Source organism: Scyliorhinus canicula, chromosome 1, assembly GCF_902713615.1.
Source record: "Scyliorhinus canicula chromosome 1, sScyCan1.1, whole genome shotgun sequence".
NCBI classification, from domain to species: domain Eukaryota; kingdom Metazoa; phylum Chordata; class Chondrichthyes; order Carcharhiniformes; family Scyliorhinidae; genus Scyliorhinus; species Scyliorhinus canicula.
This window is the reverse complement of record NC_052146.1, coordinates 18,222,889-18,248,018: the sequence shown is the minus strand read 5'-3', so window position 1 is coordinate 18,248,018 and position 25,130 is coordinate 18,222,889. Positions and strand designations below refer to the sequence as shown.

At 45.2% G+C, this 25,130-nt stretch overlaps 1 protein-coding gene across 4 annotated transcripts in view; it reads left to right on the top strand.

Annotated features, from left to right (window-relative positions):
- Positions 1-25,130, top strand: part of LOC119974608 (unconventional myosin-XVIIIb-like) — a 390,682-nt gene that overhangs the window by 11,581 nt on the left and 353,971 nt on the right. For 3 of the 4 annotated variants that reach the window (XM_038813847.1, XM_038813761.1, XM_038813683.1), the window contains exon 2: positions 19,536-19,651. The exons of the other annotated variant lie outside the window; for it this stretch is intronic. In XM_038813847.1, the coding sequence (XP_038669775.1) occupies positions 19,613-19,651 (39 nt within the window). In that variant the 5' untranslated portion in view covers positions 19,536-19,612. The remainder of the gene's footprint in view (positions 1-19,535; positions 19,652-25,130) is intronic. 4 annotated transcript variants of the gene reach the window in all.

Here is a 25,130-nt window from a genome sequence, read left to right as displayed (position 1 = left end):
TTGTACTCCAACAGTACAGTACTTCCTTTGTACTCCAACAGTACAGTACTCCATTAGAATCAGCCCCACAGGGCACGATTCGCTCAAAAGGGAACAAAGACCCCGAGCGAGCACGGTTAGCCGGGTGTTTCCCCGGCGCTCACAGTGCCGAGAAACACATGGCTACTCCACACGACGTACATTGAATAAGGTGCCTGAATGGAGAAGGCCAAGGCCACACACAGCCCTGTTTTGTACAGTGGGGAGTTCCACTTGCCGGAACTCCCCAGTGTAACGAGAGATCGGGACGCTATTTTCCAAGACCCCCGAAACGCTCCCCGACCTCCCCCTCAGTCCGAACGCAATATGGGAGGGTCTCCAGCCACCGACCAGCTTCCCCCCCGCCCCAAAACCCAAACCAGGCATCCCAGCTCCTCGCACGTGCAAAAAATGCTAGCTTCACATCTTGACATTTCCAACCTGGCAGTGCCACCTGGGAACATTGGCCATGCCAAGCTGGCACCCAGATGGCACTGCAAAGATGCCAAGCTTTACTTCCAGGCTGCCCAGGTGGCACCAGCAGTGCCAGGTCACCACCCTGCCCAAAGGGCATGCAGCTGACTCAAACCCTAACCCTAACTCTGGGATACCCTACGAGTGCTGTCCTATCAGGTTCCCTTTGTGGGGACCAGTGCTGAACAGCGCACACCCAAGGTCTCTGAGGCACAGGGGATGAATCCCAAAGCCTCAGGTACCTTGGGGATCTGCACATTAGAGTGAGACTAACTGCCTCGCTGTAATATGCAGATTTGCTAAAAAGTGATCCAGGCCATGATGGGCCAGATTTACATCACAACATCTCATGAGATGGCGTTGGATCTCGCGAGGCGTGGCGAGCCGGGTAGATCCCGGGAGCAGAGTATCCATATGGTAGCATTGTGGATAGCACAATTGCTTCACAGCTCCAGGGTCCCAGGTTCAATTCTGGCTTGGGTCACTGTCTGTGCCGAGTCTGCACATCCTCCCCGTGTGTGTGTGGGTTTCCTCCGGGTGCTCCGGTTTCCTCCCACAGTCCAAAGATGTGCAGTCCAAAGATAAATTGCCCTTAGTGTCCAAAATTGCCCTTAGTGTTGGGTGGGGTTACTGGGTTACGGGGATAGGGTGGAGGTGTTGACCTTGGGTAGGGTGCTCTTTCCAAGAGCCGGTGTAAACTCGATGGGCCAAATGGCCTCCTTCTGCACTGTAAATTCTATGAAAATTCATCGGCCATGCTGCGATGCGGCGAGCTCCTTTTCCGGTGCAGTGTGGCTATTGGATCGCACCCACAGAATTCCTCCGGAGCAGAAGGAGGCCATTTGGCCCATTGGGTCTGCACCGTTCACAGCTAGGTCCACTCCCCCGTCCTAACCCCACAACTCCAGCTCACCTAAACATCTTTGGACCCTAAGCGGCAATTTAACATGGCCAAACCACCTAACCTGCACTGCTTCGGACTGTGGAAGGAAACCCACACAGATACGGGGAGAAAGTGCAGACCCCACCCAGTCACCCGAGGCTGAAATGAAACCCGGGACTCTGGTGCTGTGAGGCAGCAGTGGTAACCACTGTGCTTTTAAAGACGGCACCTCCACCAGCACTGCACTGGAATGCCAGCCTTGATTTTTGTGCTCAACTACTGGAGAGGGATTTGAACCTAGAACCTTCTGAGTCAAGAGGCAATAGTGCTGCCAACCGAGCCAAGAAACCCAAGTCACACTTTAGACTGGAACAGTCTAGTGCTCATTTAGTACTCCTTCAAGACAGTATTCCAGTAGTATCCCAACAGTATAGTGCTCCTTTAGTACTCCACCAAGACAGTATTCCAGTAGTATCCCAACAGTATAGTGCTCCTTTAGTACTCCAACAATACAGTACTCCTTTATTACTCCGACAATAAAATATTAATTTAGTATTCCAACAATACTGTACTCATTTAGTACTCCAACAATAGAATACTCAGTTAGTACTCGAACATTACAGTACTCATTTAGTACTTTAACAATAGAATACTCATTTAGCACTATACTGATGTGTTAACCTAAGGTCCCATCATGTGAAATAAGGTTCACAACTCCTCTGAGGATCTGCAAACTTCAATTCTTTAAAAACCTGGGCCGACGATATGAAAATTATAGAGGAATAGGACATACCGATCTCCACAATGAAGCCGACCAGGTTGGGAATGTCGAGTGCAGTTTCTGACAGGATTCAGCCCACACCCTTTAAAGGCACTCCCGAAATTCACACAGCCCGGGAATGGGGTCTGGAATCCTGGAATCAGCCGGCATTTTTAGAGGGATCCCGGGTTATTCCAACTCAGTGAAAGTTCAGCCCCAAGCTTTGAAGCGAGACTTAAATCCACAATCTCCTGGCTCAAAGGCGGGAGTGTTGCCCAGTGAGCCATAGCTATGATGTTTTATTAAGTATGCCAGGGATTGATTAGACCCATAAAATAGCCTCAGGCAAATCAGTAAAACTCAGTGAGCTGATGGATTCAAATTAGGATCTTGAGTTTCCAAAGCAGAAAACGTGAACCGAGGCAACGTTCATATTTTAACAATTTACATTTATTAATAGCACAATTATCACCAGAAATTGTAACAGAAACCATGGTGGCATCCTGAGCTCAACCCTAACAATGCTGATATTGTTAAACGCTGGTTAAACATGACCAGTTCTCTACTATCGTGAGAATCACAGAATCTTCACAGTGCAGAAGGAGACCATTCGGCCCATTGACTCTGCACTGGCTCTCTGAAAGAGCATTCTGCCTAGTCCCATTCCATTGCATTATTCCTGTAATCTTGCAAGTTCTTTCTTTGTATTCAACAATTCATTTCCCTTTTGAACACCTCGATCGAACCTGCCTCCATCACCCTCGCAGAAACTTCATTCCAGACTTCAACCACCCTTGGGCTGAAAACATTTCTCCTCACATCACTTTTTCTCCTCTTGTCAATTATTTTAAAATATGATTCTATGGATTCTCTGATTTTATTCTATGATTCTGTGCCCTCTAGTTCTTGACGCTCTCTTGAGTGGAAACAATTTCTCACTATTTGCCCTATCCATACTCCTCAGGATTTTGAGTACCTCAATCAAGTCTCCTCTCCAAGGAAGCCTCCAGTCCAAAGACGTGCAGGTTAGGTGGATTGGCCATGATCAATTGCCCTTAGTGACCAAAAAGGTTAGGAGGGGTTATTGGGTTACGGGGATAGGGGGGAAGTGAGGGCTTAAGTGGGTTGGTGCAGACTCGATGGGTCGAATGGCCTCCTTCTGCACTGTATGTTCTATGTTCTATGAAAACAGTCCCAACCTCTCCAATCCAACCTTGTAGCTACAGTTCTTTATCCCTGGAATCATCCTTGTAAATCTCCTCTGTACCCGCTCCAAATCCTCCACTTCTTTCCTCAAGTATGGAGCACAGAACCGGCGTAGTCTCCAGATGAGGCCTAACTAGAGTCTTCTACAGGTTCAATGTTACCTCCTTACTCTTGTACTCAATGCCCCTATTGATACAGCCTAAGATACTGTATGATTTATTAACTGCTCTCTCAACATCCCCTGCCAAGTTCAATGACTTACGTACATATAATCATGGAATTTACAGAAGGAGGCCATTTGGCCCATCAGGTCTCTTGGAAAGAGCACCTCACTTAAGCCCTCACCTCTACCCTGTCCCCGTAAACAAGTAACCCCCACCTAACCTAAGGGCAATTTTAGCATGGCCAATCCACCAAACCTGTACAACATTGGACTGTGGGAGGAAACGGGAGCGTCCGAAGGAAACCCACGCAGATACGAGGGGAACGTGCAGACTCGGCACAGACAGTGACCCAAGCCGAGAATCGAACTTGGGACCCTGGAGCTGGGAAGCAACTGTGCTAATCACTGTGCTACCGTGCTGCCCCAAATACACCGAGGTCCCTCTGTTCCTGAACCTCCCTTTATTTCATATTGTCTCTCCATATTCCATGTTCGTATGGTCCATACTATTCATAATTCCCAGTTGACAAAAGCCGATTACATTCTTCAAAGTGCCCTCAAAGAACATCGCTTGAATAATAATAATAATATTTTTATTGTCACAAGTAGGCTTACGTTTTTTAAAATAAATTTAGTGTACCCAATTCATTTTTTTCCAAATTAATGGGCAATTTTAGCATGTTCAATCCACCTACCATGCACATCTTTGGGTTGTGGGGGCGAAACCCACGCAAAAACGGAGAGAACATGCAAACTCCACACGGACAGTGACCCAGAGCCGGGATCGAATCTGGGACCTCGGCGCTGTGAGGCAACAGGGCTAACCCACTGTGCCACCGTGCTGCCCAAGTAGGCTTACGTTAACACTGCAAGGAAGTTACTATGAAAAACCCAAAGTCACCATATTCCGGTGCCTGTTCGGGTACACCGAGGGAGAATTCAGAATTCTCAGCCTGTATGGGAATTGAACCCACGCTGCTGGGCCTTGTTCTGCATCACAAACCATCTGTGTATCCCACTGAGCTAAACCAGCTAAATCAGACTCCGTACAGACAGTGACCCAGCAGGGAATCGAACCTAGGACTCTGGCGCTGTGAAGCCACAGTGCTAACTACTGTGCTACCGTGCTGCTGGTGGGTTACGTTCTTTGCAACACAACCACGAAAGCTTCTTTAACTTGCAATCAATAACCAGAAGGAGCTCTATCTTTACCTAAGGAACCCATTCCTCTGTTCCCTCAAAATTTATAGTCCATTCTGTCCCACTGTTTTCTGAAATGGCAAGCTCACAAGACCACAGAAACGGGCAGACAGTGCCACCTTAACTTAGAAGTTATTCATGTAGTATTATCTGACTGGGGTTCTTGTTCTCCGCTGTGATTCCACCTGCAGTGAAGATACATAAAGGGTAGATCAGAGTATTTTATGTATGGTGGAGTTCCATAATGAAAATGAAATGAAATGAAAATCGCTTATTGTCATGAGTAGGCTTCAATGAAGTTACTGTGAAAAGCCCCTAGTCGCCACATTCCGGCGCCTGTCCAGGGAGGCTGGTACGGGAATGTACATGGATTGTTAAAATACCATGGACAGGTACAGAAAATAAACAGAAAGGCGATTGAAATGCTGGTCCTTATAGCTAGAGGGCTAGAATATAAGAGGGTAGACATTGTGTCACATTTAAACAAAGCCACAGCACCTGGAGTACTGTGTTCAGGTGTGAGTGCCGCATTTTGGGAAGGATACATTTGTCCTTGGGGGGGAGTTGAGTATGGATTTACCAACATGGACCATTTTGCATTAATTTACGAGACAAGATTTAACAAACGAGGGTCAGATTTAGAAAGAGAGAGTGATGTGATCAACATTTTCATCACATTAAGAGGAACGATTAGGGGAGGTAGAGGTAAATTACTTCTATTGGTTGATAGGTGGTAGATGTGGAACTGAGATGAGGAGGAACTACTTTGCGCAGTAGGTGGGGAATTTGTGGAACTCGCTGCCCCGTAGTGCGGTGGAGTCCGAGTCATTAAATGGTTTCAGGAAGGAAATAGATATATTTCTGACAAAAAAAAAACAGTTGAAAGGAATGTGGGCAACAGGTGGGGAGGTGGGTTTGAGACCAGGAAAAGATCAGCCATGATCTGATTGAATGGAGGAGCAGGCTCGAAGGGCTGAAATGCCTATTCCTTCTCCTAATTCCTATATCCTATGTTCCTATTGGTCTAGGACGAAGGGGCATAGTCTAAAAATTAGCATTCAGCAGTGAAATGTGGGAATACTTCCACACACAAGCTGCTTGGAACTCTCTGCCACAAATAATACTTTTTATTGGTTTAACTGAATTGTAAATCTGAGCTTGATAGATTTATGTTAATCAAAGATGTTAAGGGAGACGGGATAATGGCAGGTATGTGGCGTTTGGTTGCAAACCATCCACAATCTCATGGAATGGTGGAATAAGCTCTCGGGGCTAAATGGTCGACTCCTATTCTTGTTGATTTTATGTACTCCTGCTTCCTCGCCTGGCTGGTATTTCTCAAACCACTGGTGACCTCTCTATCCCCGACTCTTGTTTTTTTTTTGCTCTGTTGAGGCCCCCTAGCTGGGTCTTTCTGCTTCTGCCATCTTGTCCCCCCCTGCTAAACTCTGGGGCTTGCCCTCTTCCTGCCTGCTTGCCGGTTACAAAGGCGCTCATCAAGGACCACTGACGTGCTTTTGACCAATTTGAGATAAAAATTAACACAGGTCATCAGAAGGAAATGCTAAAAAAAATAATTCTGCCCCCACTACTTTTTGTGAAACAAAATGAGACTTTGGGGCTCCGTTCTTTTAATGGAACTTCTGCCTGTAGGGACAAAATTGTTCTTGAGATTTTGTTTTTTTACTGGCTCTGATCTAACAGAGTGCTTCCAGCAGTCCCCAGAGTCCACCTCTTCAGCAGGACGTTCTAACATCCCGTGAATTCCCCAGGTCTTGTCCTCAGGTTTCCCAGAAGCACCACCTTCCCCTATCAATTGAAAGGGATGCAAGGACAGAAAGCAGATTTGACCATATATGTAGTCAAAACTGGACTTGTGTGCCAACAGCCTAAATGCACTCAAACAAGATATTGTGAACAGGTCATGGATTTACTCCCCCGTGTTACTTCATGTCGTTTGGATTTTTTTGGTCTTTTTCTGTTAGATTTTCGCACTCTTCACAACTGTCAGCTGTCACAATGTGGCTTGTGAAGTGAGTTCTCAGGTTTTCCAGCAACACTTATCCACCACCTTATGAGACATGAAAAAATGGGTGACGCTACTGGCAATTTCTATTTTTGTGTGACAGGAAATGCTCACAATTGGGTTGTGGGCCGCGCGGTGGCACAGTGGTTAGCACTGTTGCATCACGGCTCCAGGATCCCAGGTTCAATTCCCGGCTTGGGTCACTCAGTGCGGAGTCTGCGCATTCTCCCCGTGTCTGCGAGGGTTTCCTCCGGGTGCTCCGGTTTTCTCCCACGGTCCAAGGATGTGCAGGTTGGGTGGATTGGCCGTGATAAATTGCCATTAGTGTCCAAAAAGGTTAGGTGGGTCATTTGGGTTACGGGCATAGAGTGGAGATGTGGGCTTAAGTAGGGTGTTCTTTCCAAGGGCTGGTGCAGACTCGGCCTCCTTCTGCACTGTAAGTTCCATGATTCCCAGACACTCAGCCTTCCTGTTCGAAATATAACCTCCTCTGTGGCCTTTGCAAGGATTAAAATCATATTTATGGACAGGTCGCCAAGTGTCTTGGAGCTCTGTACTACTCCAGTCCCCACCACTTACCATAGGCTCATCACGGGTGACAAACTGCAACGGGGAAATGGTCCACACAAGTTGCCGGTACCATAGAAACTATTTGCACAGGCACAGGTTACAATGTGTGAAGTGCCCTGCCTATTTTGCACAGTTCAGTAGGTTCTCCCACCTCGTGTGTCCCCTGCATTTGTGGAAAAGGCCTTTGTGCCGCCTGGATTAATTAAAGTCCCATCAAATCAGGACTGTGGAGGGAGGAAGTGGTAAAAACACGTGATCAATGTTGACCATGAATTTGTAGACTGCTGGATAACCCTCAGCACTTGAGTGCATTTGATTTCAGACCATCAAGGACAAATTGTTTGGCTTCAGTCTGCTAGAGGAATGAAATGAGGGCACAACTTTGAGATCGAGATGTGACTGACCAATTATAGTGTAACCAGGCCCCAGGCCGAGCAGGAAAAATGTCTTAAATGCCAAATGCTGGGGTCTGGGCTTGACTTCAGGGGCTGGTTTAGCACAGTGGGCTAAACAGCTGGCTTGTAATGCAGAACAAGGCAGCAGCGCAGGTTCAAGCCCCGTACCAGCCTCCCCAAACAGGTGCCGGAATGTGGCGACTAGGAGCTTTTCACAGTAACTTCACTGAAGCCAACTTGTGACAATAAGCGATTATTATTATTACTTGATTTATTGGTGAGAGCTGCCTGTTTATTGAGAAACACCCTGGTTGTTTTGCCTTCCCCACACTGTTTGAAATAAGGGAGAAAGCTCCCTTATTGAAATGGTTCCATTTTACTCTTCACATCTTGTGAAAATGAAAATCGCTTATTGTCACGAGTAGGCTTCAATGAAGTTACTGTGAAAAGCCCCTAGTTGCCACATTCCGGCGCCTGTTCGGGGAGGCTGTTACGGGAATTGAACCGTGCTGCTGGCCTGCTTGGTCTGCTTTCAAAGCCAGCGATTTAGCCCAGTGTGCTAAACCAGCCCTCATGAAGTGCACAAGCCACCAGACCTGCAGACACACTGTTCCACCTGACTGCCTGTTTAGGTCACACATTGAAATACCCAGGCTGAAAGTCATTCGTCTCAATGATTTCAAAAATTGAGGATGACCTCCTGCATTCCACTTAACAGCAAGTCCCATCTGAATCAGTTGCTGGGAGCTACTCCACGGTGATGGGGCCCAGCTCCTTATCCCCATGACTCAGAAAGCTTTATATAGATGCAAATTAAACCAAACTTAGCTCACACACCTGATGACAAACGTGCCCGTGAGGCTGATGAGGCACAGATAACTCCCACAAAGGGCATGCTAGTGTGTGCGACAACCAGGTCACATTGTTCATTACTCCTGACTAATATGTTATTCTTAAAAGGAGCCCAGAAAGAGATGAAACATTACTTCTCACCTAATGATTACTGCTGTGTACTTGCAATTTCACTGGATTCAGGTCAAATGTTTTTGCTGGGGGAACTATTGGTCTGAATAATGAACTGCCTTGAACGTGTGTCTACTCTGAAGATTCTGGGCTTCGTTTTGGAAGGACATTTCCCCCTGTCTGCTGCTAAACATGTAAACCTCACCACAGTCCCAGAGAACCTGAGGTGGCTGTTCACTTTGAGCAGAGAGCTGACTAGAGGTGATTTAACCGGAAGATCACCCCACCTCAGGCAAGATTGAGAAGGAAGGGCCTACATGAATAAACTCAGCCGATACAGGAATTGAACCCGCGCTGTTGCCGTCACTCCGCATCAAGAACCATCCATCCACCCAACTGAGCTAACTGGATAGACGTGTGAGCTAGCTGAAAAGAAAATAGAAGATTTTCATTTCTTATATAGCCCATCATGACGTCAGGAAGCCCTAAAGAACTTTACAGACAAAACAAAAGTACTTTTGAAGTGTTGACAGCCACTCCATTTGAGGATGACATTTACTCAGGGCCATGACTTTCTGCCATGTCTTCATCTGACTGCACAGGATGATTCTTAATAGGAACATAAGAACATAAGAACTAGAATCAGGAGTAGGCCATCTGGCCCTTTGAGCCTGCTCCGCCATTCAATGGCTGATCTTTTGTGAACTCAGCTCCACTTTCCTGCCTGAACACCTTAATTCCTTTATTCTTCAAAAAACTATCTATCTTTATCTTGAAAATATTTAATGAAGGAGCCTCAACTGCTTCACTGGGCAGGGAATTCCATAGATTCACAACCTTTTGGGTGAAGAAGTTCCTCCTAAACTCAGTCTTAAATCTACTTCCCCTTATTTTGAGGCTATGCCCCCTAGTTCTGCTTTCGCCCACCAGTGGAAACAACCTGCCTGCACCTATCCTATCTATTCCCTTCATAATTTTATATGTTTCTATAAGATCCCCCCTGCATCCTTCGAAATTCCAACGAGTACAGTCCTAGTCTACTCAACCTCTCCTCATAATCCAACCCCCTCAACTCTGGGATTAACCTAGTCAATCTCCTCTGCACACCCTCCAGTGCCAGTACGTCCTTTCTCAGGTAAGGAGACCAAAACTGAACACAATACTCCAGGTGTGGCCTCACTTACACCTTATACAATTGCAGCATAACCTCCCTAGTCTTAAAACTCCATCCCTCTAGCAATGAAGGACAAAACTCCATTCGCCTTCTTAATCACCTGTTGCACCTGTAAACCAACCTTTTGCGACTCATGTACTAGCACACCCAGGCCCCTCTGCACAGCAGGATGTTTTAATATTTTATCATTTAAATAATAATCACTTTTGCTGTTATTCCTCCCAAAATGGATAACATTTGTCAACATTGTATTCCATCTGCCAGACCCGAGCCCATTCACTTAAACTATCCAAATCCCTCTGCAGACTTGCAGTATCCTCTGCACTTTTTGCTTTACCACTCATCTTAGTGTCGTCTGCAAAATTGGGCACATTGCACTTGGTCCCCAACTCCAAATCACACCGAAGGTGATTAGCACTTGGAATGGATGCCTGGGCAGCAGAGCAAGAATTGGAATTGGTTCGAAAGAACTTGATGCTGCGAAGGGGAAGAGGGCTGTTCTGGACGATAGAATTAAGATGGGCTGAATGGCCCCCTATCTTCCCTTATCCAGGAGTCTCTTGTGATTTTTAGACTCATTCCGAGTGACTATATTATGAGGCAAATGTGGAGAAGCTTGGGCTCCTTAGCCCTTGAGAAGAGGTCATTGAAAGGCAACTTAAAAGAGGTACAGTTTATGATCGTGCAAGGTACATCTGAAACACTAATTGAAACTAAACTCTGACATTGAAGCAGGAGGACACTGGCTCAAACTAAAATCAGTTTTGTTTCACAGTGCACTGAACACATGGTGAAGCTAAAGGCCTTGAAATCACTGAAGGAGCAATTGGATTCGATTGACCCCAACATTCTTTTCTGATCTGTGCTTTCTTGCGATGAAGTGACTGGCAAACTAAAATTAGTTTACAGTTTATAGTGCCTTCTGATCTGCAACTATGTTCCACGTCACGGAGCCAGGAGTACGTAGCAGTATTCAAGCCAGTACCAAATGGCAGGATTTAGAACTTTAAAATCTGGGCTGAAAAGGTTTGACAGTTTGGGCTGAAACTGCTCAATTACGGGCGCGCCAAACCCGTTTTCAAAGGTGGGCCTGACCCGGTACTAGGGTGGGATTTTCCAGCTTAGCTGGAGGGCCCCCCTGGGCCTGACCCAGTATCAGGGACAGATTTCCCAGTCCTGCTCCGGAGGACCCCCGCCCCACCGTGGCGTGTTCCTGGCAACGGGAAGGGTGAGCCACGCAGAAGACCGTAGACAATTGGTGGGACTGTGAGGTCCTGCTGGCAGCCGACGGCGAGCTGCCTCCTGCACTGGGAAAGGCGCCGTGGGGGGGGGGGGGGGGGGGGGGGGGTGGAAAATTCTGCCCTTGATTTGCCATATAAAGCAGAAATAATTCAAATTGAAGTCCTTGATCGCAATCTTTAGTTACAATATTGCGACTTCAGAAGTATTTCATTGGCAGTTGTAAGGCACATTGCAATGTTCTGAGGTGGTGAAAGTTGCTATATAAATGCACGCCTTTTTTCATCAGTGCATTCCTTTGTTCACCTTCAATTATTCCACTCTTTATATTTTACAGGTGTAACCTCCCTCCCCAATGGAGCTCTTTTAATATCCATGTTCCCTCTTGTTTATTCCCTGTTGCATTTGCACAGCTCCATTTCAATACCTCCTGCCCTTGCAGTCCAGAAACAGCCTGTATCCCTTACGTTTATTACTCTTCGGTATATATTTGTCTTTCATATATAGTATTAAATTAGCCAACTATTTCAATAAGGAATAATAATGAAGCTCCTGGTTGAATTTAATAATTAACATAATGAATGGCTGACTGGGCTTATTAAATAATCAGTGAGAGAGTTGTGTTGATAGCTATTTTACTGCGCTCTCTGATTTTTTTTTTTCAGTAAGAAGTGCTGAGCGGATTATGAATTTAAGGAATACCTTTTTGGCTGTCTGCTCCATGCCAAGGTGCTGTTGACAGCAAGTAGTTAATAATGTAGTAATTGGGCGGTTTTATTAATTACCTGTATTTCTAGCACTGAGTGCTTCGTCACCCTTCTATTCTCACCCTTCTGATTCCCATCTGCTGCTATTCCAGATTAATTACTGGTGGCTTCTCTCCAGCAAATACCGCTCTCAGGTCCCAATTGCACTTTCTGGCTCTTGACGATTTTTATAGCTGGTGTCATCTCAATTCCTTCCTCCAATTCAGCGCTCCTGCTCAGAAATCAGCCTTGTCTTTCCGGGAGATTTTTCCCAGGAATTCAAAGTTCATGGGAAGCCTGCAGGCTGGGAGAGACTATCCCACAGACACTGGCCCCGGCCAGTGAGACTGTTGTGTAGAAAGTATGTTTGACCAAACAAATTTTTTATTAAAATAATCTATTTACCTGCTCTTTTTTAAAACTTTATTCTGCCATGGGATGTGAGCATCGCTAGCTGGGCCAACATCTGTTGATCAATCCCTAATTTTTTATTCGTTCATGGGATGTGGGCGTTGCAGGCTGTGCCAGCTGCCCATCCCAATTCCCTTGAGGGGCCGATAAGAGTCAACCACATTGCTGTGGGTCTGGAGTCACATGTAGGCCAGACCAGGCAAGGACGGCAGATTTCCTTCCATAAAGGGCATTAGTGAACCAGATGGGTTTTTACGTCAATTGATAATGATTTCATCGTCATCATTAGACTTTAAATTCCAGGTTTTTATTGAATTCAAATTTTACCATCTGAAGTGGCGGGATTTGAACCTGGGTCCCCAGAGCATTACTCTGTGTCGCTGGTTTACTAGCCCACTGACCACTAGGACACTGCCTCCCTGGGAATTGCCCTCGGAAAGTGGCGGTGAGCTGCCTTCTTGAACTGCTACAGTCCCTGAGGTGTAGGTACACCCACAGTGCTGGTAGGGAAAGAGTTTCAGGATTTTGACCCAGCGACAGTGAAGGAACAGCAATATATTTCCAGGCCAGGATGGTGAGCGGCTTGGTGGGAAACCTGCAAGTGGTGGTCTTCCCATGCATCTGCTGCACTTGTCCTTCTAGGTGGTAGAGGTCGGGTGTTTGGAAGGTGCAGTCAAAGGAATCTTGATGAGTTGCAGCAGTGCATCTTGTAGATGGTACATATTGCTGCAACTATGCGTCAGTGGCGGAGGGAATGAATGTTGAAGATGGTGGATGGGGTGCCAATCAAGCGGGCTGTTTTGTCCTGGATGGTATCGAGTTTCTTGAGTGTTGTTGGAGCTGCACTGACAAGTGGGGAGTATTCCAATACACCCCCAACTTGTGCCTTGGACAGGGTTTGGGGAGTAAGGAGGTGAGTTACCTACTGCACAATTCCCAGCTTCTGATCTGCTCTTGTAGGCACAGTATTGATATGGTTAGTCCAGTTAAGGTTTTGGTCAATGGTATCCCCCAGGATTAGGATGGGAAAGGATAGGTAGAATGACATAGAGCTTACAGTATTGAAACTTACAGTTTGGCCAAATGGTCTGTGTTGTTGTTTTTGCTTACAACAGAGTTCCTTGCACTCTATTTACCTCATCTAACCCTATTAGCACATCCTTCTATTCCTGTTCCCTTTTGCCCTTATCTGGTTTCAATTAACAGTGTACAGTATGTCCCTAGATACGTAATTTACTTAGCCTGTCTTTTGCTCGAGCTTAAGAATAACAACAACCTTCAATGTAGATAAAGAACCAAAGGTACTTCACAGAAGGTGTAATAAGTAAAATTGAATAACTTTCCACATCCCAATAACAACTGGGGCCAATTGTAATCCCCCTTACAATAGTGATCCTCCAACTCAGTGAAGGCCAAGTTTAGCTCAGTTGGCTGCGCAGCTGGTTTGTGATGCAGAGCATGGGTTCAATTCCCACATCGGCTGAGGCCCTGAAGGCCCTGGCTTCTCAACTTTGCCCCTTGCCAGAGGTGTGAGGATCCTCAGGTTAAATCACCACTAGCCAGCTCTCCCCCCTCAAAGGGGAAAGCAGCCTCTGGTCACCTGGGACGATGGTGACTTTACTTTTAATCAGACACTGAGCCACAGCCAGAGACATTGGGGCGGGTGAATGAAAACTTGGTCATGGAGATTGGTTTTCTTTCTTTTCAGCTTTGTAACATACACTGCCTTGAGAAAAGTGGAGAAAACATTTTTGAAGATTCAAAAGCTTTGTAAAAGCCCCACTGCACACTCTACTGTCAGATCTAATGCTCTCTATGCCCATTGCACTGTCAAATATGATACTGCTCTTCTGCCTGTTCCCTGCTGGTTGCCTGTTACCAGGCCTCTTTATTGAGCCTTGGGGAGCTCCCAAATTGGCCAGGATTATAGCATTCTGTTGCTTTATGGTACTTTGGACAATAGGAACAATGCCAAGCCAACAAGCTGCCTGCCTCCCCATCCCATCACAGGCACATTGTGTATTTATAGTGAAATCTGAACTGAACAATGAACTTTCAAGGCAATTAATTTTGAGGTTTGTACGACTGACCTGAAAAACAGCAATGGAAGCACTGAGCAGGTCTCGATGGACAGGTATCTGGCGTATTTTGTCCTTTGTTCAGACTGGATGAATCTGGTTTGTGTTGCCCTTTTCCTCATTGTTGTTATTTTGTTCTCTCTCTAGCAAAGGCATTTGGGCTGATTTTTGATTTTGTTGTCCATTTTATGGAGTGATTGCAAAGGCCGGCCGATGAAATTTGTTGTAGGCCTCTTCAGGGCTGGTGAGGAGAGGGCCTGTATGGGAAATTAGGCAGCTGCCAATCCAGCAGTCTGACCTACAAGCTGCAGGGTAAATGTTTCTCAAGGGCCTGACAGCCTGCGGAAAGACTTTTTTCGTGAGCCTGGGGAGAGCATCCAACTTTCCTCTGACCCCAGAACAGTCTGTGGCAATGTGAATTCAAAAGCTTTTATTTTTTGTGGTCGAAAGTGGTTAAGAATTGTTGGCTTGGCTGTACAGTGCCAGCCGTCAGCGGCGGGCCCTACCCACAGGAGGGGCCAGAAAATCCGGCCCAATTCTTCTATTTATGAAGCCTAAGATCCCCTAACTACTCTCGACACAGGCCTTTGCCGGTAAAGCCCCGTGTGTCTGCGAATGTATCAACTGATAGCTCCTTTCAATGAATGATCTATTCACCATAATTATCAGACTGCAGAGAATGCAGTGTAATACTTTTCATGTTTCAATGAAATAACTCGCAATTTATAGCATGTTGCATTTACTAGGCCGTAATCTTTGTGTTTAAAATGAATATTTGCGTTCAACATTCCGTTATCAATTGCCTAATTGTGATATTTCAGAATACATGATGAGGAATTCAGGATGTGAATTATATAATATAGTTCATGAGTCATCGTGTCCAATGCAGGGAGGCAGTGGCATAGTGAAATTGTCACTGGGCTAGAGACCCAGCGTAATGCTCTGGGGATCTGGGTTCAAATCCCACCATGACAGGTCGTGAAATTTGAATTCATTAAAAATCTGGAATTACAACTGTAACGATGACTATGAAACCATTGTCGATTTTCACGAAAACCAAGGAAATCTGCCATCCTTACGTGGCCTGGCCCTACATGTGACTCTTGAAATGGCTGAACTTGCCACTCCTGGGCAATTAGGGATGGGCAGAAAATACTGGCCTCGCCGGTGCCACACACATCCCATGAATGAAAAAAAAAACATTGTGGAATGTAAACTGTTTTCAACACTAACTCATCACATATCGAGCAATCACAGTTGTTTGAAACTTGTTCTGATGAAGTATTTTCTGCAGCTATCCAGTCAGATAGTTTAGAGGCAAGTGGCGGCCCAAGCCACCGTCAGGACATCTCGGAGGTCACAAGGATTCCTGAGACATGAATCCACAATGGTATTTCCCTGCTCCATCTGATGCCGATTGGGGACTTAGTGAAAGGAACTTCAAATCACATCATTTCTCCAGCATACACTGAGCCAGAAAATGCATGAAAACACGAAAATCAGGGCAGCATCTGCAGAGAGAAAGGTTTCAGGTCGGCGACCCTTCACCAGACCTCTGTGTTGTTTCTTACTCCGTGCCTGTCTCTGCTGCCATAACTGATTACACTTTTTAATTGTATCAGACGTAGCGGAATCCCTCTGGTGCCTTGTGTTAGTTTTACCACGAGGTTTTGCTGAAACCACAGTCCGGAGTGATTAGCATTTAGCTGTGTTCAATGCTTTTTGACAACTCATAAAATCAGATTTGCCCATCAGGCCCACTGTTTATTATTCAGTGTGATGCTGTCTAGCTTCATTCTGAAGGAAGTAACGTACCTTTTGATTGTCTCGCCATGAACCGTAAATTTTTAACGTACGTCTTTTAAAACAGGCCACATTTAGAAATGGATAATTAAATTAATGGATGTCCTGAAGCCAACATCTCGGGATTTGTTTTGAATTGTTCAAGGCCAAACACACTGTGCTGACGACGAAGAAGAAGTCAATGATCAAAACTTTCCTAAAAGCAAGAAGGCCTGTTGGGGTAGGATGGGCGGTGAGTAGGGTGGGTTGGGTGAGGGAGGGGTATTGTGTTCTGCTTCGTAGAAAGGATGCAACTGTGCTGTTGGCACGCAATGGCCACAGCAGGCAGAGGTCGTCTTCCCTACTGACCTCCAACAGGTATTAAAGTAATGCGACAAAGGAGAAGGGTCTGTTTTCATTTTCTTGCTATTCTCTGAGTGCGGAAGCAAGATGATGAGGGAATTTAGCTTCTTACTTTTCCTTCTTTATGTGCGTGACCCTTCTGTGATCTTTACTTGTCGAGACAATACATTTGTGTGGCTATCTATCAATGATATTTTAATATTGTGCCAAAGATTTAGTGTTTCATTAATTTAACACTATGGTCCTTCATGCATTGTACAAAAGCCCAGTAAAACCTCAGCCTTTTACAATTTCCTCATATGTTAAGAAATAATAGGCCAAGTTCCTGCGTCTTCCAATTGCAAGAGAGAGGTTTAGCCTTCTCCTGCCTTCACTTCCATAAAAATATAACAATCAAAAATATGGAAATTGCCATCAGTTGTTTGGACAATGCTCCTGTTCTGATGTTATTTACAGTGAAGCTGAATAGTAACGCTAGGTCTGCAGTTTCAGGGACTCTGACATTTTTTGCCAGACCAATGCAGTCTAATAGAGGATGACATTAACCAACTTTAACCTTTATTCACTCGGGTGCACTGGAAAGGCTTTTTACAAAATTGGTTGAGGGTAGTTAGGGACTAGTGAGTTTGCACGAAACCGGTGCACATATGAGCAGTACTAATCACCAGTAGCAGTGCAGTCCTTTGTCTGGGAATCTGTGCAGTACCAGCCTCCCCGAACAGGCGCCGGAATGTGGCGACTAGGGGTTTTTCACAGTAACTTCATTGAAGCCTACTCGTGACAATAAGCGATTTTCATTTTTCATTTCAGTTGTTAAACTTGGTGCATTTTAATCTGAACCTTCAAAATTCCATGAAGTTATGTTGCGTCCCACACTGGTCAATGGTGAAACCAGATAAAATTGTTAAATGGCAGTCCTGTAGTAAGTGCTAGTAACTAAAATCGCCATAGTCCCAGATGACTGTAGGCTGCTTTCCCCTTTGAGGGGGGAGAGCTGATTGGTGGTAGTTTAACCTGAGGATCTCCATACCTCAGGCGAGGTTGAGAAGCCGGGGCCTTCATGTATAACCTCAGCCGGCACAGGAATAGAACCCATGCTGTTGGCTTTGCTCTGAATCACAAACCAGCTGTCCAGCCAACTGAGCTAAACTCTTACAGCCGGCTCGTTTGCGGGGAAGTGGGTACTGTGCATGCGTGACATTTAGAGGCCTGAATTACAGGACAAGCAGCAACCAGTCAACACGGGAGAGTGGACTCAGATGTGGGATGATCCCGTAAATTAAGGGACGGCTGGTCACCCTTGCATTGTTGGAGGCGCCGCCTTTTGGATCCGGTGTTGAACCAAGGCCCCCTCTGTCTGCTTGGAGGATGCAAAAGATCCCATGATTCCATTTTGAAAACGAGTCGGGGAGTTCTCCCTGATTTTTCGCCCAACATTTATCCCTCAATCAACATCAGAAAAACAGACTGTCACCTCACTATCACGTTGCTGATGTGGGAGTTGGTCATGTGCGTATCGGCTGCCATGTTTCTTATATTATAACAGTGACTCCACTTCAAAAATAAACTTCATTCGCTGTCAAATGCTTCGGGAGGTGGCAAGTGGTTGTGAAAAGTGCGATATAAATGCAGATCTTTCTTTCATTAGTAACAGCTGTGTAACATATAAATTTCATAGATTAAAATTGAGCAATCTAGATGAGGAGCCAAGCTTGGAAGCTATAGGACTGAAGATAAATGATAATAAATGGATGATGATGTTAAGCTTGGGTTTTAAAAAGTTAGAAGCGGGCAGTACGGTGGCGCAGTAGTGCCTCACGGCGCCGAGGACCCTGGTTCGATCCCGGCCCCGGGTCACTATGCATGTGGAGTTTGCACATTCTCCCCGTGTCTGCGTGGGTCTCACTACTTCCAACCCAAAGATGTGTAGGGCAGGTGGATTGGACACGCTAAATTGCCCTTAATTGGAAAAAAAGAATTGGGTACTCTAAACTTTTAAAAAAAGGTGCAAGTAGTTTGAAGGAGAGTTGACCGAGGAAGGTAAGAAATTCTAGGGTCCAATGTTTCTGGGGAAGAATGTAGGCAGTGGACGGAATGATGATTTCAAGACAGTGGATATGTAAGGAAGAGGACATCATATTGGAAGCTCAGGAGAAAGAAAGAGGAAATGTTTAGAGGAGCAATGACCACGGTGATATGATTAAAATTGAGAGGCAAGAAAGGTTATGATATTGAGGAATATTAGAAGCGACAAGTGAGACAAAATTTGCTGATCGATCAGAAGACCAGTGTTTCCTTGAGCTTTCCCTAAGCGTTTGTGGTTGGTGATTAAGACTATTGATGCGCGATCAATAACTACTGAAACGAGGATGTAGTCCGTATTGAAGGCTTTAATCAACAAGATGTTTTCCCGGCAGCTCGAGTACAGAAAGAAGGCCGGCTGCTGGGAAACATGGGTTTTTATACCCCGCCTCACTGGGCGGAGCTACCTTACGTTCCGACCAATGAAATGCAAACACTTGGGCCAATGAGCAGCGAGTCTTCTCCACCAATGGTAGCTCACACTCCCAGGTACCATAGTGCCTCTGGTCATACTACCACAACTATGTACCTTGTAATTCTACTCGTGGTTACTGGACTATTGAACCTTGCTAATTTGTGAGATAACATAGCTTTGTTAGAGTTAAGTAAATGGCTGAATTCACGTTATGTTTTCAATCGCAGTAGTTTTTAAAAAAGGTGCAATTTGTAAGATACGCCAGATGAAAAACCTAATGTGCCGTCTCTAACTAGCAGTTTGGCTGCATTAGAATGACACATGGCCTTTCAACTCATCTTCAATAATAGATGAATGAAGTTAGTAAGCATAGGAGCTGCAGAACTGTCTTCACCTTGTCCCATTCAATCAATGTTTTTCATGGAGAGAAAATAGCACTGTTCAAGTTCTCCTGTCTTTGTGTGATGTTATTTTTGTCTGCATTTCTCATATAATCATTCTGTTTTCTTCCCTCTTTCTTTCTCTTCTCGTCCATCACTTTTGTCTCTTTGGAAAACTCTGCATGACCATTTTCATCCGCCATGTAGTTTGATGTCTCCACATCCTTCAAGTCGCCTGAGCACAAAGTCCGTTGCGTAGCACACCTCGATTAAACTATAGGAACATGGCTGTTTCCTCCCGTCTAGCATTGTGGGAACAAAAGGAAAGTTACCCTTCCTGGTCACAGGTTCACTTCCTGCATGCAGCAGAGAAGGTTGAAGTTGCGTGGCTTTTAGAAGTGTTGGAAAGCTTCTGTTAACAAGGCAGCAGATGTTCCTGCAACAAAAAAAATTGGTATGAGGTTAGACACACGAGTTGGGCAAATTCAAAGCCACTTTCAGAAAAGAACCCACTTTTAAAATCAAAAACGTCGGTACCTGTCCATGTGACGGCGAACCTGAGACTTTAACAGCTGCAATCTCAGTTAGGGAACAGGCCAAAACGCGTGAAGGGAATCAAATTCTGGGCTGTTCCAGAGATGCCATTGTAGGCTCTTCTATTATGTAATCATCATCGAATAGCAGATGTGTAGGTTAGCAGCTGCCACTTTAGTAACATGATAAGGATCTCTTTCTCAGCTGATCTCGATGTTTTCCTGGTCTTTTAGATTTTGTATCGATATGGTAGCCATAAGAAGAAATCAGTATGCTATTCGGCCATTGCCATAACTTTGGCTACTTCTAGAAGAGACAATAAACGATTATTATTCTTATTATCTCCCTCAGATTCTCTTCCCTTTCTTTGCTCAATGCTTCCACAGATCATGAGGATCCCAACATTGCCATTGCCACTTCGAGCTATTTAATCAGCATGTTTATTTTACACTTTTGCCCTACTCTGCCCTACCTGTCAAGGATCGTCGACTCCATGTTGGCTGTCTTGATGATTGGGCCCCGTCAGTTTGACATGCTATCTGTTCTCATCAGTGTTCCCTTCACTCATCTCAAACATGTGTCCCTCCAGGCTTCACAGATGCTTTGCAGCAATCAGCAGAGAGCAATGTCTATTAGCTTTTCACACTTTGTGACAAGTTAACTGGCTGATCCACTCACCTGATGAAGCCAGGTTGTATGAAATTCTCCTGCTGGTTTGATTCCTCACTTTGTCCCTTCCTGCAGTAAGTTAGTGAATCAACAGTGACTGCAGTTGCTGCCTGCAATTGTCCCCTTAGGATCTGTGGAAGCTCTGGGTATAATAATGGATTGGGTACAATCAGGTTAACTCTGACTTCTTTGTACGAGCGTAACAAGGTAGTTAGTGGGTTGATTTGCTCAGATGGCGACTGTTCAGTTTAGGGTAACGCCAACACTTTGGGTTTGATTCCCAATCTGAGGTAGACGTGGAGGTTTACCTCCTGTACTTGATGTGAAGTGGTGTCCCTTGAACTAAATAACCAGCTGTCCCATTCTCTCTCTCTAACAAAAAGAGGAGTCTATGGTCCCTTGTTGGACTATGGCTAATTACCTACCAAGCAGGGTAGCTTCAGGTAATGTCCATAGAGCATGCAATAATCTCCGATGCACATGTCTGATAATGAGCATTGGATAGTAAAAGGCTAATACTCTAGTAAAACTCGATGACTTCTGGAGAGTGGGGATTATTGGTCTGAAGGACATCAATTTCAGTTCATGTTATTTTATTTAATTGATTTGCAGAGCTTCTGGTCATTGTTTCATATCTTCATATTCTTCCTTGCCATCGGGGTCCATCTGTCTTTCCATTAGCATTGGCATTTGGAGAGGTCAGTAGTATTACAGGAAGTGGCAGAGGCGCATATGGCCCATTAGTTCAATTTCAACAGTGCTCCTGGCTGACCATTGCTGAGTCACACTAAAGCCAGCAAGAGTGGCAGATATGGATAGCCTGCTCCTCTTCAAGGCTGTTCATTCCAGGGTTCAAGCAGACTGGAGCTCGTGGGCAGAGCTATGGGACTTGACTTCACAATGAAACTAGGCCTTGACTTCACAATCCCAACCTGTCAGGGGAACGTCAGGCGCTGACTTTTGACTGCCTTTTTGTATGGATCCTGAGAAGTCATGGTGTGCTGCGCAAGAATGCAGTCACTTTTCCAGTCGTGCATTGTGACGCAGTTTACATTTGCAAATCCAATGTGTCTAATCTCATCAGTGCATTCCGATTCAGCTTTGCAACCAAGATACGAATGCAAGATTGAATCTGTGACATCCTGCATTTCGAATTGGATTGCCTGGTTCTGCTCTTTGTGGTATTTAGTGCATCTCAGAATTGCACGCATCATGCAGATAAATCTGGAGCAAATAATTTGTAAGCAATTGGATGTTGGCAGCTTATTCACTGTTTGCCTGGCAGCTGTTCACCCGCTCAGACAGTCAAAACCCGAAAGTGGGCACTGGTTGGGTTTGCTTAAAATTCAATAGAATCTCGTAAATAAGTTTTTTTCCTCTTAAAAATAAGATTTAGATTAATGGCAAATTGGATAGTTTTACATTCCTGTTACCTGATGACACTCTCTCTCTCTCTCCCCCCCCCCCCCCTCCCCTGAACATTGTTGGACAATTAATGCAAATGGTTCTTCTTTTCAACAACACAGAAATGTACAAGGAAAGGGAACCGAGGGGGGAAGCAAGGATTGATCACGATAATCATGCACTTATGATTGAAAATGCACTAGACATAAATGAGAAAATCCAAGCTAATGCCAACAGAAATAATTGTAATGGAAGAATCCTGTTGAGTCATTTAACCACTTCCCCCTTAACTGATGTGCATTTCTTACATTTCACAGTTATTCTTGCACTGGTCTCCATCCAGCATTTGTTGTTTACATTCCCTGCCCTTGTGTCTCTCACATTTAAGGTATCAGTCAGTGCCTGTTGCGAAATTTCTGAGATGCAACCTATTATAGACTTATGTTAGAGGCCCTGGTGACAAGCTGGCTTCGTTTTGGACGAATGGCTCATCAGGTTTATTTTAACACGAGCCCCATTGAACATCTGAAACAATCTTAAAGACCTTCCCAACTCCAGGTGCCACCATCATACGTCTTTAATTTGGGCAGCATGGTAGCATAGCACAGCTCCAGGGTCCCAGGTTCGATTCCCGGCCTGGGTCACTGTCTGTGCAGGGTCTGCACGTTCTCCCCGTGTTTGCGTAGGATTCCGCAGGGTGCTCCGGTTTCCTCCCACAGTCCAAAGATGTGCAGGTTAGGTGGATTGGATATGCTAAATTACCCTTAAGTGTCCAAAAAGGTTGGGTGGGGTTATTGGGTTATGGGGATAGGGTGTATGTGTGGGCTTGTGTAGGGTGCCCTTTCCAAGGGCCAGTGCAGACTCAATGGGCCGAATGGCCTCCTTCTGCACTGTAAATTCTATGATTCTATGGTTTATATAGTGGGAACCATTCATAGAATTTACAGTGCAGAAGGAGGCCATTCGGCCCATCGAGTCTGCACCGGCTCTTGGAAAGAGCACCCTACCCAAGGTCAATACCTCCAGCCTATATCTATAACCCAGTAACCCCATCCACCACTAAGGGCAATTTTGGACACTAAGGGAAATTTATCATGGCCAATCCACCTAACCTGCACATCTTTGGACTGTGGGAGGAAACCGGAGCACCCGGAGGAAATCCACGCACACACGGGGAGGATGTGCAGACTCCGCACAGACAGCGACCCAAGCCGGAATCGAACCTGGGACCCTGGAGCTGTGAAGCGAATGTGCTATCCACAATGCTACTGTGCTGCCCTTCACATGTGATATTAAAGTAACTTTTTGATTTTTAACGCAATTTCCTAAAAGGATCTCGGGCAGAAACATGTACTACACCAGGAATCATCCTGCTGAGCTTCCTGCTCAGTTATAAGACCATAAGACCATAGACCATAAGACACAAGAGCAGAATTAGGCCTTCGGCCCATCGAGTCTGCTCCACAATTCTATCAGAACTGAAGCGTTTCTTATCCCCATTCTCCTGCCTTCCCCCCTTCACCCTAGATCCCCTTATTAATCAAGAACCTATCTATCTCTGTCTTAAAGACACTCAGTGATTTGGCCTCCACAGCCTCCTGTGGCAAAGAGTTCCACAGATTCACCACCCTCTGGCTGGAGAAATTCCTCTTCATCTCAGTTTTAAAGGATCGTCCCTTCAGCCTGAGGTTATGTCCTCGGTTCTAGTTTCTCCGACTAGAGGCGTTGGAGCACTTTCTTGAGAATGGTAGGGGTAGCTGTGCTGTACACCTGTCCTGGAATACTTGATGCTGGCACTTGTACCAGTAATAATTTTTTTTAAAGAATCGTTTTTTTCTTGAAGAGTGAAATTGTGTTTGAGATCCAAATTATTTTCTCATCTGTTTTGCAGATGTTGTGGGTTTGAGTAATATGAAAGGGAACCTGGGGTAATAGACTTGGCTGTCTGAGCGGCAAATGGAATTAAAACGTCTGCCAAAGGCTCGATCACTGCTTTGCTAACATTAAAATGCGAGGCCAAAGCTTTGTAGATTATTATTAGATCCTTCATCGTGCTGTGCTTTGTGTGTGTGTGAATTCAAATAATGAAATTAGTACTTTCAAAAAGTAACTCTATGCAGGGGGGTGCATGCTGTTTAGTTAAACTACTCCATTCATCAAAACCCGTGGTCATCCGGTATCACTTGTGTTTTCAGGCACCGTTAGGGTTATTTCAGAGAAATCTGCTTTAAGCAAGGTGTCTCACTCGTGTCTCACAGCTTGAAGGATTGAAGCAGTGATATCTATCTCAGTGCAGTGTTGATGGTGGGTGGGAACCATTTTGGGGTTGTGTCTGAAGAGAATCAGTTGAGCTGAGGGTGCACGCCTGGTGGTTACAGATCTGCCATTGGCGGGTAATTGATACATTAGTTAAAGTTGACTAAGGAGGAATGCATGAGATTCATCTTGACCTGTGTGATTTCCTCCCCTCCTTTCCTCATTTATTGTATCAATGCACTGTCTGTGCCTGGTGATACGGTCAATCAGCTATCTGGACTCCTCACTGACCTCAACAGAAGGATCTTCCTGTTTGAACAAGCAACATGCCACTGTGCTGCCAACACTGGGCCTGTGCTCAAGGCTGTTTATTTGATTCAGAAGCCAGACCCCTCCTGCCTGTGAACATTAGTCATCTCAGCCCATGTTTTACCATTGCTCATGTCACAGCTCCATTGTCCCGTAGATCCTATACATTTGGTGCTGTCACCTGTCAAACCATCAATCCACTTTTGCTGTGGTGGAGATTTACATTTGATACACCATGGTAACAGTACACTGAATTGGTGTGACTCTGCCTCACTGCCAACTAACAAGAGCAGGCGACAGAACGGTGAAAGAGAGAGAGATGGTGCCTGTTTATGAAGAGGAGGTGCTGTCTGCCAATTTTTGATATTAAAAAAAAAGCCTCGCTTAAAGGTGAAGGCTTAAGAGATACAGGAAACTGCTGGGTTTGAAAAGGTGAAGGGGAAAGGTGAAGTGAATCAATACATGATTATTAGATGATGCCAAACTTGGGATTTGAAAGTCTGAAAAAGGAAGGATAGAATTAATTATTGACAATTTTTTTACCGACTTGGACAGGGGAGGTGAATGCACCATTGCCAAGTTTGCAGATAACGCAAAAATAGATGGGAAGGCAATAAATAGATGAGATAG